This window comes from Brienomyrus brachyistius, chromosome 12 (genome assembly GCF_023856365.1).
Source record: "Brienomyrus brachyistius isolate T26 chromosome 12, BBRACH_0.4, whole genome shotgun sequence".
NCBI classification, from domain to species: domain Eukaryota; kingdom Metazoa; phylum Chordata; class Actinopteri; order Osteoglossiformes; family Mormyridae; genus Brienomyrus; species Brienomyrus brachyistius.
The window spans coordinates 26,755,430-26,770,998 of record NC_064544.1 but is presented as its reverse complement, the minus strand read 5'-3'; the positions used below and the strand labels follow the sequence as shown (position 1 = coordinate 26,770,998).

General features: G+C 42.8%; 1 protein-coding gene across 1 annotated transcript in view; it reads left to right on the top strand.

Moving 5' to 3' along the window:
* LOC125705351 (uncharacterized) overlaps window positions 1-15,569 on the top strand; it is an 89,981-nt gene that overhangs the window by 11,501 nt on the left and 62,911 nt on the right. The window contains exons 3-7 of the mRNA XM_048971883.1: window positions 5,511-5,864; window positions 6,576-6,677; window positions 7,155-7,250; window positions 7,966-8,058; window positions 12,585-12,656. Of these exons, the coding sequence (XP_048827840.1) occupies window positions 5,511-5,864; window positions 6,576-6,677; window positions 7,155-7,250; window positions 7,966-8,058; window positions 12,585-12,656 (717 nt within the window). The remainder of the gene's footprint in view (window positions 1-5,510; window positions 5,865-6,575; window positions 6,678-7,154; window positions 7,251-7,965; window positions 8,059-12,584; window positions 12,657-15,569) is intronic.

Genomic DNA, 15,569 nt, shown 5'->3' with positions numbered 1-15,569 from the left:
AAATCCTCATTATGTGTCATTAACACTAGAACTGCCAAATCTACGCGAATTTGCGTAAATTCCCTGGGCCTAACACCTACTAGCATCCCTGCTGAGAGTTTCTTGGGCCATTGTCCTCCTGCTTTTGTTGTGCAAACACACCCATTACCTGTGAGGCCTGGCACATTTGCATTTTTTTACTCAGAGCAGCTAAAATCCAAGGCAGGCTAAACCTCTGTGTGTGACATGGAAACCTTCACAAAAGTCTGCCATATCTATACCAAATATCCCACACGCTGACTGACCTGCAAATATGAAAGACACACATTCACAAAATATATGGAAGCACAAGTCTGTTTTATTTATAAAAAAAATTGAGTGTTTCAAACTTTGCAGTGTTTGCAGACCCAACCATCATCCCTGCATTTGGCGCAAGTGAATTTGTAACACTTTGCACTAGTAAACCTGCTGCGGTTTCTGTTGCAGTTCTCCTGTACCTGACACTGAGTTGTCCATACAAGTCCTGGCACAGCAGCAGCCTTCCTCTGTCCCCATAGCCTTTTGTGGCATAAATTGGCAATGGAGTTCCTTGGCTAGATGACTCAAAAATAATCTTCTTTTGCCTTCCCACCCTGTACATGCCTTGTACAGAACGTAGGAATTTGCCACCACCAGGTCCAGCATGTTGTAAAATACAGCTACTGGCCACCTGCATGTTGCTGCTCTTACGGAATACATGCGCGCCATTTGGTCCAACAAATTTACACCACACTATAACAGCAGAGAGAGAGAGAGTCATGAGTGTATTTGCTTTTTTTCTACCTACTTTCTATATAGGCCTGTATAGTACATATCAGAAAACATTGTAGCACTGATGTAAAATTATACACACATTCACATACCTTCATGTGGTTATAGTCTGTTATCGTGTTGGGTTTCCTCTTTCTGCCTTCACAGATCGCCACATCTTGGTCCAAGGAACTCAGAACACACACAATCTTGTTTTTTTAGGTGCATAAATTGTCAAGGAGACACTGCCACTTCTAAGCACTGACGCGGAGAATTCCTCTTGCTGTGCAGTGTCCTTTGAAATTGGAGGAAGTTCATACCAAACTTTATTCCCTGTGCTCAGTAGTGTTGTTTTGCGCTGAAGCAGCCTGTGTGACAGTGCCAGTGAGGTGAAGAAATTGTCCGTTGTGACATTTCTCCCGTCATCCAGAAATGGCTCCATCAGACTCATGACCATGTTCTCTGCCAGCCTCTCCCTTTTCTGGTGACTGGGGTCCTTTCCCAAGTTAGGGGACACGTTGTAGACGTATTTGGTCTCCAAATCCGTGGCCATCCAGAACTTGATCCCAAATTTGTCCAGCTTGGATGCGATATACCAAGTGACATGGAATGGATCCACATCTACTCCACGTTGTCTTTCCACCGGTGTCCCTCAGGGCTCGGTTCTTGGCCCTCTCCTATTCTCCCTCTACACTAAATCTCTTGGCGAAGTTATATCCTCACATGGCTTCTCCTACCACTGCTATGCCGATGACACTCAACTCATCCTCTCCTTCCCTCCCTCAGACACTCCACTAAGATCTCTACATGCTTGGCAGACATCTCATCTTGGATGACCACTCACCAGCTAAAACTCAACACTAGTAAAACTGAGTTGCTTTACATCCCGGCTGACTCATCCCCCCTCCAGGACCTTGCGATCTCCTTTGACAACTCCCTGATCCGTCCTTCGATTTCTGCTAGAAACCTTGGAGTTACCATAGATGATCGGTTGTCATTTTCCTCACATATCGCCAGTCTTTCTCGCTCTTGTCGGTTTCTCCTCTTTAACATCAGGAGGATACGTCCATTTCTTTCCACCCAGGCTACCCAGATACTCGTCCAGTCCCTCGTCATCTCACGCCTTGACTACTGCAACTCACTTCTAGCGAGTTTACCACTGAGCGCCATCCGTCCCCTCCAACTGATTCAGAATGCAGCTGCTCGTCTTGTTTTCATCCTTCCCAAGTTCTCCCACACCACTCCTTTGCTGCGCTCCCTCCATTGGCTTCCTGTAGCTGCACGCATCAGATTCAAAACACTGATGCTCGCATACAAAGCCAAAAATTCTCTGGCACCATCCTACCTGAAGGACCTCATCACACCCCGCTCTGCACCACGATCTCTCCGATCCTCCAGCACTGCTCGACTGGTCCCACCTCCCCTCAAGGCACAAGGAAGACACGCATCTCGGCTCTTCTCTGTCCTGGCACCTAATTGATGGAATGAACTCCCCCTAGATGTCCGAACAGCTGAATCCTTGAATGTCTTCAAGCGACGACTCAAAACTTTTCTTTTTCAGAAATACCTGACGTAGAACTTCTATATTCTTACTCGACTCTTTTTCTGGTGTGTGTTTTAAAAAAAAAAAATAAAATAAAAATTCTGCACTACTCAATGGCGTTCTCAGAGATAGTATTCGTAGCTGGGGTCCTTATTGAGCTAGCATCGGAAATTCATTGCAGAGTCTCAAAGCACTTATGTAAGTCGCTCTGGCTAAGGGCGTCTGCCAAATCCTGTAAATGTAAATGTAAATATACTGCATGGACAATGAACCTTGGTCGAGAACAGCTGTACATCTATGTTCATGTGTTCTCCTGGAGTGAAACTTTCAGCACAGTTCTTGGTGAAGGCTGGCAGAGAACGTGGTCATGAGTCTGATGGAGTCATTTCTGGATGACGGGAGAAATGTCACAATGGACAATTTCTTCACCTCACTGTCACTGTCACACAGACTGCTTCACTTTACTGGGCATGGTGAATAACGTTTGCCGTGAACTTCCTCCATTGGCAAAGGACACTGCACAGGGAGAGGAATTCTCCACGTCAGTGTTTAGAATGGCGCGCATGTATTCAGTACGAGCAGCAACAAGCAAGTGGCCAGTAGCTGTGTTTTACAACATGCTGGACTTGGTGGCGGTGAATGCCTACGTTCTGTACAAAACATCTACAGGGTGGAAAGGAAAAAGAAGATTGTTTCCGATTCTTCTAGCCAAGGAACTCCATTGCCAAATACAGGGATGATGGTCACTGGGTTTTCAAACGCTGCAAACACAGACTTTGAAAGATAGACAGACTGTGTGGGACAGTAACCACTGAGACAAAAGGCAGAAAGATGACGAAGAGATGAACCTGGAACTGAGGCACGGATACATCAATTTTTACATGAACAGCCAAACATGCAAAGCTGGAGAGATCACACAAAAACAAAATTCACTTTTGGTGTTATAATTCAGTGATGGCCAATGAAAATGAAATGACATTTTATTCTGTATGTGTATGAGCATGTCAAAAACCATGGACCATGACTTCACTCAGCTTATGACATTTATATACAAACATGCATTGGAGACTGAAGTGTTAGCATGTTTTCATTTTATTCATTTCATTCTATTAGCAACTTTTCATTCTATTTTCACTCAATTTGTTTTATAAATAACACAGACTTGTGTTTCCATATATTTAGTGAATGTGCGTCTTTCATATTTGCAGGTCAGTCAGCGTGTGGGATATTTGGTATAGATATGGCAGACTTTTGTGAAGGTTTCCATGTCACACACAGAGGTTTAGCCTGCCTTGGATTTGAGCTACTCTGAGTAAAAAATGCAAATGCGCCAGGCCTCACAGGTAATGGGTGTGTTTGCACAACAAAAGCAGGAGGAGGATGGGGCTGAAGACCTGCGAAAATCACAGCAGGGGTGACAAACACCTTGGGACTCTCAGCAGAGAATAAAAACTCGGTACTGAATTTTTCTGTAAATTACCTTCAAAGGTTGTTTGTAATATAATGTTTTTTGATGCGGGTGGTGGTGCAGTAGTTAGCACTGTTGCCTCGCACCTCTGGGACCCGGGTTCGAGTCTCTGCCTGGGTCACATGTGTTTGGAGTTTGCATGTTCTCCCCTTGTCATCGTGGGGTTTCCTCCAGGTACTCTGGTTTCCCCCCACAGTCCAAAGACATGCTGAGGCTAATTGGAGTTGCTAAATTGCCCATTGGTGTGCATGTGTGCATGGATGGTGTGTGAGTGTGCCCTGCGATGGGCTGGCCCCCCATCCTGGGTTGTTCCCTGCCTCGTGCCCATTGCTTCTGGGATAGGCTCTGGAGTCCCCTTGACCCAGTAGGATAAGCGGTTTGGAAAATGGATGGATGGATGGATGGATGGATGGAGTGCATGGATGAGTAAATGGTGTGTGAGTGTGCCCTGTGATGGGCTGACCCCCCATCCTGGGCTGTTCCCTGCCTCATGCCCATAGCTTCTGTGATAAGCTCCGGAGTCCCCTTGACCCAAAAGGTTAAGCAGTTTGGAAAATGGATGTATGGATGTTTTTTGATGCATGAATAACTTCTTACAGTGAAAGCAGCATCTAATTTTGCATATAGACAATGCAAAGAAATCCCAGCTGATTCACATTTACCTGACTGTCTATGTAGAATCAGGGAATTTACACATAAAAGTAACGCATTACAGACAGATGTGGGAAGTTCAGGTCCAGAAAGTACAAATCCAGACCAAGGTTTTCTTTCAACCAGCCACACTGAAAAAAATTACTTTGAATGACCTTCATTGAATCATGTACAGTGGTTCCACCCAAAAAGAATGAGTATTTTGAAAATGAAACACTGATTTTAAGTTGATGCATTGATATTGTGTTCTGAGAACAGAATACAGTAGAATTTATCTCACAATTTTTTTTTCATGTCTAATTACAGACGTTCCTCTACTTGCTAACAAGATTCTGGCCATTCGTAACTTGAAATGTTCATAAGTCGTTATTCAACATCATTTTAAGAGTATACGCAAGTACAAAGAACTAGGATGCTGGGAGTACGCACGTCACGCTGCTGCGCGGTTGGAGTAGCAGCCAGAAATCGTACTAGGTAGAGTTGGTGTGCAAAAAAAAAATTTTTTGTTGCGAACAGGAAACAGGAGCTCAAGGAACTCAATTTGGACTTACAGTCCTCTTCGTTCGTATGTCTGAAAGTTCTTAAGTTGAAAGTTCGTGAGTAGAGGAGTGTCTGTAATACAAATGAGTAACTTCCATTAAATTAAATTAGGTATATAATCTAACAGCAGCTATGATAAAAGGTAGCTGAAAGACAATAAAAAACACTGTGAAGGGCTGTTTTTGCAAAGACATCTACTCTGTGAACCGGGTTAAATGAAGCCCCAAACCATCTACTTTTGTGAGGGGAAAAATTGGGATGGGCTTTATATTACCAAACGACACACGATGGAACTGTGTTTCTTCTTATGCAGCAATAGTCGCTCATAGTCACTCAGATTGTAGAAAGTTGGTGGGTTCAAACAACCCACGTCCTCTACAATCTGATTGGTTATCTCTCTGAACCAATCACTTTTCATTCTGCCCTCAGAACAATTATGTTGCACTACCACGAACATATAAGTTTCCCCTTTAAATAGGAGGGAAAAACACACAGATGTTAGATTCCCAGGTTGTGTGAATCTTCCGGTTCTTGTTCCAGAGCGGCTGGTGGTGACGGGTGCAGATGAGCCTGTCTATGCACATGCTGGAGAGGATGTGACTCTCAGCTGCTCTGTGGACACCCATGTTAATGTGACAGAGCTTCATGTGGAATGGAGAAAGACAGACGATGACGGTGACATCTTGGTGCTTCTGTATGCTGATGGAGAGAACAGACCAGAGTCACAGGATGGGAGATACTCTGGAAGAGCTGAATTCTTCACTGAGGAAATTCCCAAAGGAAACTTCTCAATGAAACTGAGGAAAGTCAGGATGGAAGACAAAGGAGAGTTCAGGTGTAAAGTCCACTCAGATACTGATTCTGCCAATACAACTGCCAGGATAGCAGCACTGGGTGAGTCACTAGAAGGACTGTTTTTAACATGGATTTCAACATAGTTTTATGTTATTGAATCACATTTTCATTCTGCTAAGACTCAGTCATACTGTTGTAGACTGACCTTTATGCAAAATGCCATAGAGTTTAATCTGCTCAGTGTAACAGTAGAAATGGTGAAATTTAGTCTAGTTTTAAAAACACAAAATGCATTAAATGAATGAATTATTATTTGTTGCAGGCTTCAGCTTTAGTGCAGTTTTCAGCTTCTGTCATAACAGGTATTATATTAGAGTGATGCAGTGTAATGTGTAATTATGGTTTATTATTAATATTCACTTAGGAGCTACAGAGACCATGAGAGTGTCACTGGGAAAATGCAGTAATAGCATAGCATTTTATTAACTGTCCATAACATTGTATGAAATTGTATGAAATTTAAATTTAAAATTAATTTAAATGCAGTAATGCAGTTAAATAGCCCATTGTAACATGTTGTGTAAATATATCCAAATCATATGTGGGAATATGAAAAATCTCATTTATTAGATCTGTTTGTTTTCAGGCTGGAGAACAGATAGGACTTACACACTTATAGACAAAGATTTAATCATAAATTTCTGCTCCACTTTGTGAGACTAAATGATGTGGACGTGTCTATTATGCTGCAAAAAGACAAACAGCCTATTTTAGAAAATGACTAATGGAATGTAATTCTGAATATTTTAGGTTATTCATCCCTGCATTGGCTGATTCTGTGGCTGTGCATCGCTGTCACACCTGTAGTCCTACTTACTGGTGCTTTATCTGTCAGGCATTTAAGAAGGGAAGGTAAGTGTAGCATCTGCTCTGTCATTTATAGTAATTATGATGACATCAGCGGATCCATGTTTGCAGCCACTTATCCTGTAGAGGGCATCTCAGCAGACATGGGGCATCAGGCAGGACTGTATCTACACAGGGTGTCTGTCCATTGCAGGGCTTAACTGTGATGTAATTAACATACTTTGATCCTGTTTCTCTGGTAACAAACACATATGTGTGAATATGAATCATTTCCGAGAGTTTTACTACTATAAACCCCTGCAAACTAAAACAATGAACCAAAGCTGATGTCCTCATTGAAATTATACTAAAATAATGTAGGATCTGCATCTGGTGAGACTGACAGCCTGTACTGCGTGTCTGTAGGTGTGAATGCAGCCAAATGAGCATCTGAGGATGGCTGTAGATCATTACACTTTGCATGAATTATCACCTAATGATAAAGATCATGTGGTTGAATCTGATTCTACTTTCTGTCTATAGATAAAAGCAAACAGGCCCTGCTGAGTCACTGTTCATATCTCACAGTTCCACCAATCATGGTTTCCGCAGCCTTCATCCTGTGGGGTGTAACTGAAGGTGAGCCCAGTGAATATGGTTTAAAGAAGCTTTGCAAGGAGACAGATTTTATTGTTTTTGTTGTGCAGGCAGTAAGAAATAAACAGCAGCAGCATAAACAGCAACCTGCTGGGGATTAATTATGTAAATGAGTGACTCTGTAATTTGAGGCTGATAATTAGTATTTGTAATCTGTACTGTGATGATTCACTTTTAAGGTGAATAAGTTTCCTTCATAAATGAACTCATAGTTATTTATAGTTTGATATGTATTTCCTAAAAGATTATTTTATTCACACTGTCTGCAGGATCATGCAGGTTTGATTTTGTTTTCTCAAAATGAGCATCTGCTTTTCTGGATTACCTGCAAGAACAGGGAGTTTAAACACACGGTGATGAAATAAAGATATATTTTACATCAGCAGAGACAGCACCCCCTGGTGACTAATTATATAATTTTATATATTAGCAGATATTAGTGCTGCATTCAGAACTGGGGAACAATTCTATGGCTGCACACATAAATACTGTAAGAGGAAAAGATTCCTTCAGTTTTATCAGTGACACCTCAGGGGCTGGGTGGGGGTGGTTCCCTGCGCTGGTTCAAATCTCAGATTTAGAGTGATTTTACACATGGGCCCCTCAGCACGGACCTGAACCCCCCACTGCTCCCGGTATGTTCTGACCCTGCTTCACTCTGCTAAATAAATATAACTTAATGCTACCTGTTTCCCAGGATCCACAGAAGAGGCTGTTACTTATCCTGCCATCAGTCTGCATTATATCCTGGTGCTGTTTATTATGGCTCCATATCGGAAATCATTCACAGGTATGTTTACATATTTCCATGTTTCCTGTCCTATTTCCTACACTTAATATTAAAGGAGGTTGTCACTGTTTGGGAAAATCACTGTAAAATAAAGACAGGTGTTTATAATTAGTTTGACCAAGACAGCGATCACTGTCAGCACTGTGTCAGAGCGGTTTGGAGAGGAGCAGCTGAGAGCTTCCAAAGGACCATATGTAAAGAACCAAAGAGCAGTGAAGATCCATAGTATCAGGCAGGAGATGAAGACCCTCAGGTTCCAATACAAACAGGCAAAAGAAGAGGAGAGGAGTGCAGTGGCTTGGCTTAGCTGATGTACATCCTACACACGAAGATCAGGGTCCTCCAGCGGGCAGAGTGGCATTCGAGACGACGCCGTGAAAGAACCTGAAAGCACTGCATTCATCACCAAGCCCTTCAGGGCATATCTACTGTTCCATTCCCAAAAATTGACTATACATAAGGACAGAGAGAAATGATTGAATAATTAAAATAATCAAATAGCATCATCTAAGTTTTTCTAGAGAAGGGCTGTCGACGGCCGTTATGTGTTTTAAAGGGTTACCATTAGAATAGTCAGCAGAAGTTGCAATTGAATAAGTTAACTCTGCTAACCTAGCTACAAAAACAATGCAAAATAGCTTATGCTGTGTAATTTGACATTAGCTGACTGAGTCGCTAGTGCAGTAACAGACTGATAATATGACAGACTTTATAATAGTGACAACGATTAGTTTGTTTTATTATAATTAGGGGTGGGCATGGATTATTTTTTTTAATCTAGATTAATTTAGAAATTAATCATTTGAATTCTGCCAAAGACATTCAGAATATCTGTGCTACCTAAATAATGATTAAAAGTAACTAGTGTTTCAGGGGGTCGTTAGAGAATGTTTTGTTTCACAGACGTACTTGGTGATTTTAATCCCTTCTGAATCTGCTATGTCTGTGTTTTTCTCTCACAAAATCTGATAATTTCCGAATGCGATGTCTTTGATATACTTTTTCATTCTTTCATCATAGCTTGCATAGTATAAGACCCAGCTCCCAACTTTGTGAATAGATTAACGGCAATATTTTTTTTATCGCGCAATAAGAGTCTCGCATTAACACAGCACGTTAACGCCAATAACGGCCCACCATTAATTATAATATTCATTAATTTAGGTAAATCATCATCTTCCTCGTGGCCCAGCCTGGCCCACACACGCTATCCTGCTGCATCCGCCCTGTTTAACACTCCCTCCCTGTTAAATCATGTAGCTACCATGCTTACCGTTTCAACTACACTCCTCCTGCACACTCTGTCTCTATCCCTCCTTGACTTCACTGTCAGATACCTGCTCCTCTGCCTGGGTGCCGCCATGACTAGTCACCTCTCCTCCATGTGCTATGTTCACCTGTTTAGTGTCGTCAGGTAACGTTACTGTTGGCTTGGAAACCGAAGCTACAGCACTAAACATGTTGGTTATTTTTACACATGTTGAGGCATCAACCTCTAGATTTTTTATGTTTTTTGGCCCGCAACTTCTCTGCACCCCCCTTGCGCTTTTGCTTCTCCATCCTAAATCCACTGATTTCTGGTTCTGAGCCACTGACTTTATCTGACACAAGAAACAGAGGGGGAGGGGTGGAGCCTGTTAAGAGATGATTAGGCCAGCCCAGTGTCAGTATAGAAAATGAACCAATGGGCCGATGTCCCTGCTTTATGGGCCGGTCGTTGGCCAATTAAAAAAAAAATTCATATTAAATCGACCAGCCCCCAAGTGCGTCGGCCCACAGGGCATTTGCCTGGTATGCCAGATTACCAGTCCAGCCCTGGGAGAGGATGAGCAAGTTCAGCTCCAGGCCTGAGTGGCTCCCATGCAAAGTGAACAAGATGTGCCCTAAACTCTTTGGGAAGCCTGTGGAAGCTCCTCTGAGTCGTCTAGAGAAGGACCAGTATATATTTATAAAAACTACTATTCTGATTAATAGCAGAAAGTTTGCACATGGGTGACATATGTCATAAATCAGGAAAATATTCATTACACTCTCTAAAATGTGAATGTATTTTAAGCTTCATTTTACATCAGGTATGAATTAGCAGACTAAACTCCCACTGCGGGTCCATTTGTCTTAAACAGCAACGGAGGCACAAAAGATCTGAGTAAAAATCAAATAAGGAGAATTAAAAACAAATAAAAAGGGTGGGTGGAAAAGTTATGTGTGGGAGTGATTTAGTGAAATAGTTACCATGACGAGTGAAGTGCTGGTAATGTCATGTGTAACACGGTATTAGTATTCTTAATGCTCTGTATTTGGGAAGATGACATGCAGAGTTATAGTCTGACGGGAGTAAAGATGTCAGTCTGTGTTCAGGCTAGTGCCATTGAAAGAAGAACTTTCACTTTAAGTTAATGTTTATTTATTTAAAACCAGCTTAATTCAGTGTAACATGTTATCAGATCATCATGCTTACATGTATCCTACTGAGAAACACTGGTAATGTGTGATCGGGTGCCGGTCTCTGATACTTTATTCGGGTGGGTGGCGGGTGGATGATTTATATGTACATGTGGATTCTGATGGAGTCAGAGCCGATCTGCACATCACTAATGGTGACACAGCTGATCAGGGAGGCTGGGAGAACAAAGACAATCTGTCAGTCCTGTGGCCCGAACTGGAAAATGCATAAGGCTCAATTCCACTGTTATATCAGGCTGGAACAAGGCTGAGACCAGGACCATCACAGGCTGCATTATCTCTGTGATCCTGCTCTCCGTCGCCATGAACATGCTCACAAAATCTGCTGAACAAGAGTACAGAGGGTCTAAAAGAAGGACTAGGCCTTTCAAAGTTCCTGAGCAGCATGGCTCTCTGTGGTTATCAAAACAACCTGTGACTGCCAATCCTTGGAGGAGGAGTTCAAGGTTACAGGAGCTGGGAAAGTGTTGCTGTACAGAGGGCAGAGGCGGACATTTCAGGTCCAGAAAGTAAAAATCCAAACCAGGATTTAGTTTAAACCCTCCAGTTCAGTATAAAGAGTCACAAACACAGAATACTCAACTGGTTGTTGAAACAAAATCTTGGTCTGGATTTTTACTTCCTGGACCTGAAATGTCCGCCTCTGACAGAGGGTCAAGCGATCTGAAGGTGGCCAGAGCTGGCATAATGGTTTTGCAAGCCAAGTTTAAGGCTGAAAGTGGTAGGAGTGGTGATGCAAGGCTGAGCTGGACTAGGATCCTTCTCCACATCCCACCTTAATTACTCAAGGGAAGGAAGAAAACTTCCTGGTCCAGCAGGAAGTGAGAGCAGCAGTAAAAGAGGAGAGATTGTGCTGGATGGTGGGAATAAGGCAATAGGAGGTTTAGTCAAGATGGGAAAATATGGTTGAGAAGAAGGTGACCAAATTCCTCATCCAAGTTGTTTATGATGCTCCCCAGCCAATCCAATGGGTGGGTGGGGGGGGAGCAAGGGAGAGACACAGCCTGTCCTCTTTGTTCCAAGCAATTAAACCTGGAGCTCATCCTGAAATACTGCCCAAAGGCACTGAGTGAGGGGTGGTGCTGTTGGAGGCAAGACCAGGTCCTGAAGGTCACTGCTAAAGCCTTCAGCTCAGGAGTGGAATGGGCTAAATGTTCCTGCCCCTCCAGGCTGGTGATCACCTTCATCAGAGCTGGGGAGCAACCAAGATCTGCTGCAAGAACCTCAGCAGGTGTCCTGGACCAAGGTGGATGGAGAGCAAGGTGTCTCCCTATGGAGGTCGGCTGCAGGGGCTTTGCAGCCTGATCTTTAACTAAAGCCTTCAGGCTTTTGGGTATTGAAGGTGAGAGGAAGAGAAGAGCTGCAGCCCCATCAAAGTGGCAGAGAAAGGCTCAAGATGGCTGTGGCTGAAGAGAGGGGAGTCATGGGGGCAGAGGAACCAGTCAGCCACCTGGACACAAGCTGGGGTCTGATCAGCCCCAGCCGGGTCACTTGGAGGAGGGTGTATGATGCTGAAAGACCCGAAACACCCTGTGATTCCAGGAACATCACTGAGGATGAGTGCAGGAGCATCATTAGATGTATTTGTTCAGCAACAGAAGAATTTAGGAATGAATATTTTTCCATTAGGCCAAATTTCTGTAGTTTATGAAATATGCATTAAAACGTTTTACTTCATTGTAATAAACCCATCAGTACATTTTCTATGAGGTGTTTCCATATGATGGTTCTCCTGCAGCCCAGTTACTGTTGGTATCAGGGTTGTAAACACTGCACTGTCCAGCTCTTACACTGTAATATGGGTAATAGAGGCTTTTACTTTGAATAAAGATCTTCTGCTGCTAAGGTTTGTAAAATGATCATCAAACAGCTCATGATCAGATATGATGAAATTTATTTTAATTTGTCCTTAAATAATGAATGGTCATTAATGGTCTGACATTGTTAAATAATGTTCCTATAATTAAGGATAGCTGTCATAATGTTTAATGGGTTGAATTTAACATACAGTTATAAATCCCATTTTTATTTTATTTAATAAATAACTTGTTTTCATTTTCCAGATACAAGGCAGCTGATTATTCACTTCACTCTGAGAGCTACATTTCCCATCATTATGTTGACTGCACTAACAGGTAAGTTTAAGTGTAATTAATGGTTATTAATCATTAAAGTAAAGCAGGATGAAGCAGCAGCTCCTGGAAAAACATTAAACACACTGTGGTGCATCTTTGAAGATGCCAAACATACTTCAGTGTTTTAGCACAAACTGCTAATTTTTCATCTCATTACTGTACAGACATTAGGCGATTTTGTCGGTCTCAGGACCTCAGGTTTTAAAATACCTTTAAATCAGAGCCTGATTCCCATCTGAATCCCCATCTTACTCCCCCATGCAGTAATCCAGTTAAGAGGGCCAGTCCTTAGCATGGTGGGTAAGACAAGGACCTGTAACCTGAAGTTTCCCAGCCCAAGTCCTGGGAGAAGCTCGGCCTGTTTACCTTTAGACAGCTGCTTAACCTGACCTGCTCCAGTGCCCAGCTGCCTGAAAGGGGACAGTTTTAAACAGCTAAGAAATGAGGATTATTTTAAATTAGGGCTGCATGATTATTGGAAAAAAATCACATCACAATGTGCGATATTTTTGCAATATATGTTGCCATATTTATTAAACAAAAAGAATCTAAAGCCTTATGTTATATAAGTCGGTGCTGTTGCCATGAATTATAATGATAATAATACATCTATAGTTACATTTATACATATAGTTACATTTATATAGCGCCTTCCACAATCCCAAGGTTGCTTTACATTAAAACAATAAGAAAGAGAGATCAGTGATCAGTAAAGGAGGAAAAGACAGAAGAGAAATGTTCAGGGAAAAGAAATGTCTTTAATTCAGATATGAATGGTGGAAAGTCTGGTGTGTGGAACAGTGAGGAGATTATTATTAGAGGATCTGAGAGAGCGAGAGGGTGAGCAGGGAGTCAAGAGCTCACTGAGGTAGTGAGGTTATGCAGAGCTTTATAAGTGAGAAGCAATATTTTCAATTTGATCCGAGAGGGAACCGGTGACCAGTGTAGCTGAGAGAGGATGGCTGTGATGTGAGTGGAGCGTTTGGTGTGAGTGAGATCTCAAGCTGCTGGGTTCTGAATATACTGCAGCTTTTGTATAGATTCTGCAGGGAGGCCAATTGTAATGTTTAAGAAGTTATGAAACACGAACACACAGTCCTGTCTTCTCTCTTCTTCTTTTTTCATGAACATATTAACCCCAGTGCTCACCATTCAGTTCAATTCATCCATCCATCCATCCATCCATTTTCCAAACCACTTATCCTACTGGGTCGCGGGGAGTCCGGAGCCTATCCTGGAAGCAATGGGCACGAGGCTGGGAACAACCCTAGATGGGGGGCCAGCCCATCGCAGGGCACACTCACACACCATTCACTCTCACACGCACACCTAGGGGCAATTTAGCAAGTCCAATTAGCCTCAGCATGCTTTTGGACCGTGGGGGGAAACCAGAGTACCCAGAGGAAACCCCACAACAACAGGGGGAGAACATGCAAACTCCACACACATGTGACCCAGGCGGAGACTCGAACCTGGGTCCCAGAGGTGTGAGGCAACAGTGCTAACCACTGCACCACCATGCCACCCTCAGTTTAATTCAATTCAATTCAATTCAATTTCATTTATATAGAAGTTTTAAAAACAGTCATTGTCACAAAGCACTTTACACCTATTGAAGTAACAAGTTTAAATGTCACTAACATTTATCTTAAAATTTCCTGGCTGTGAATTGAATCCTTTAGTACAACACAGAATAATAAATAATTTTGCATCCATTACATAATTTTTAGTTCACGATGGTGGGTTTCTCTCCCTTGTACTCATCCTCAGTGAACTGGGTACCATCTCAGGAGCCTCAGTAATGGGCACCTGTGTACTTCTTGGACAGGGTGACAGACGAGCTGCATTCCACCGCTTCCCATCACTCAACATGAAGGTGTTTGGCCCAATCTGTGTTTGTACCAGCAGTGGATCAGTGAACTGGGACCTTCCCTTCCTTACTCAGAAAGGCTTTAAGACTCTAACCTGGTCTCCAGGTTTTATGGTTGTGGTGCCTGCATTACGTCTGTAGTCGGTGTAGTGCTTGCTTTTCTGTTGGCAGTGCTCCACTCTCTCCCTGACCTTAGAATGCTCCTCTTTCCTCAGAATAGGCAAGACATCTAATTTTGTACGCATTAGCCGGCCTCGATGCAGTTGAAAAGGTGACACGTTTGTAGTGGCATGAGACGTAGCTCGAAAACTTTGGAGCATCGTAATTACAGCAGATTTCCAAGGCAATTGTTTTTTTCAGCATATTGAATACACTGCTTCAAAACTTTGTTCCACCTTTCTACAGCGCCCTTTACCTGGGGGTGGTAGACGGTAGTACGAATGTGTTTGATTCCTGTTTCTGTGAGAAAATCTGCAAATGCAGTGGACGTAAACTGCAGCCCATTGTCTGTAGACACTGTACATGGATCTCCTCTTGCAAAAACACACTGCAGAAATGACAGTACAGTCTCCGTAGTCACATTAGCTGCGAATGCTACTTCTGGCCACTTACTAAAATAATCAATCATTGTGATTGCAAACCGGCAGTCGGGGGCCGCAGTCAAATAGTCCCACAATGTCGAGAGCAATGTGTTTGAACGGTCCATTCGGAAAGTCCACGGGTTGCATTGGGGGTGTGTATATTTTTGCAGCCTTGTCAATGCTTTGACATTCAACACAAGAGGACAGAATTAAACTCACTAGACAATCCATGCTGGGACACCGATACAGTTCCCGTAGCCTCTGTTTGGTGCACACAATACCCTGATGTCCTTCATGTGAGAGGTGAATAATCCTCATACGAAGTGAAACTGGCACAATCAGACATGACCCACGGAAGACAAGGGGGGCTTCCACCGCAAGTTCATTCTTCACCATGAAGTATGGAACCATATCCACAGAAACTGCTTGCGGCCAACCGGTTTGCATTCTGACCCTCAGCTG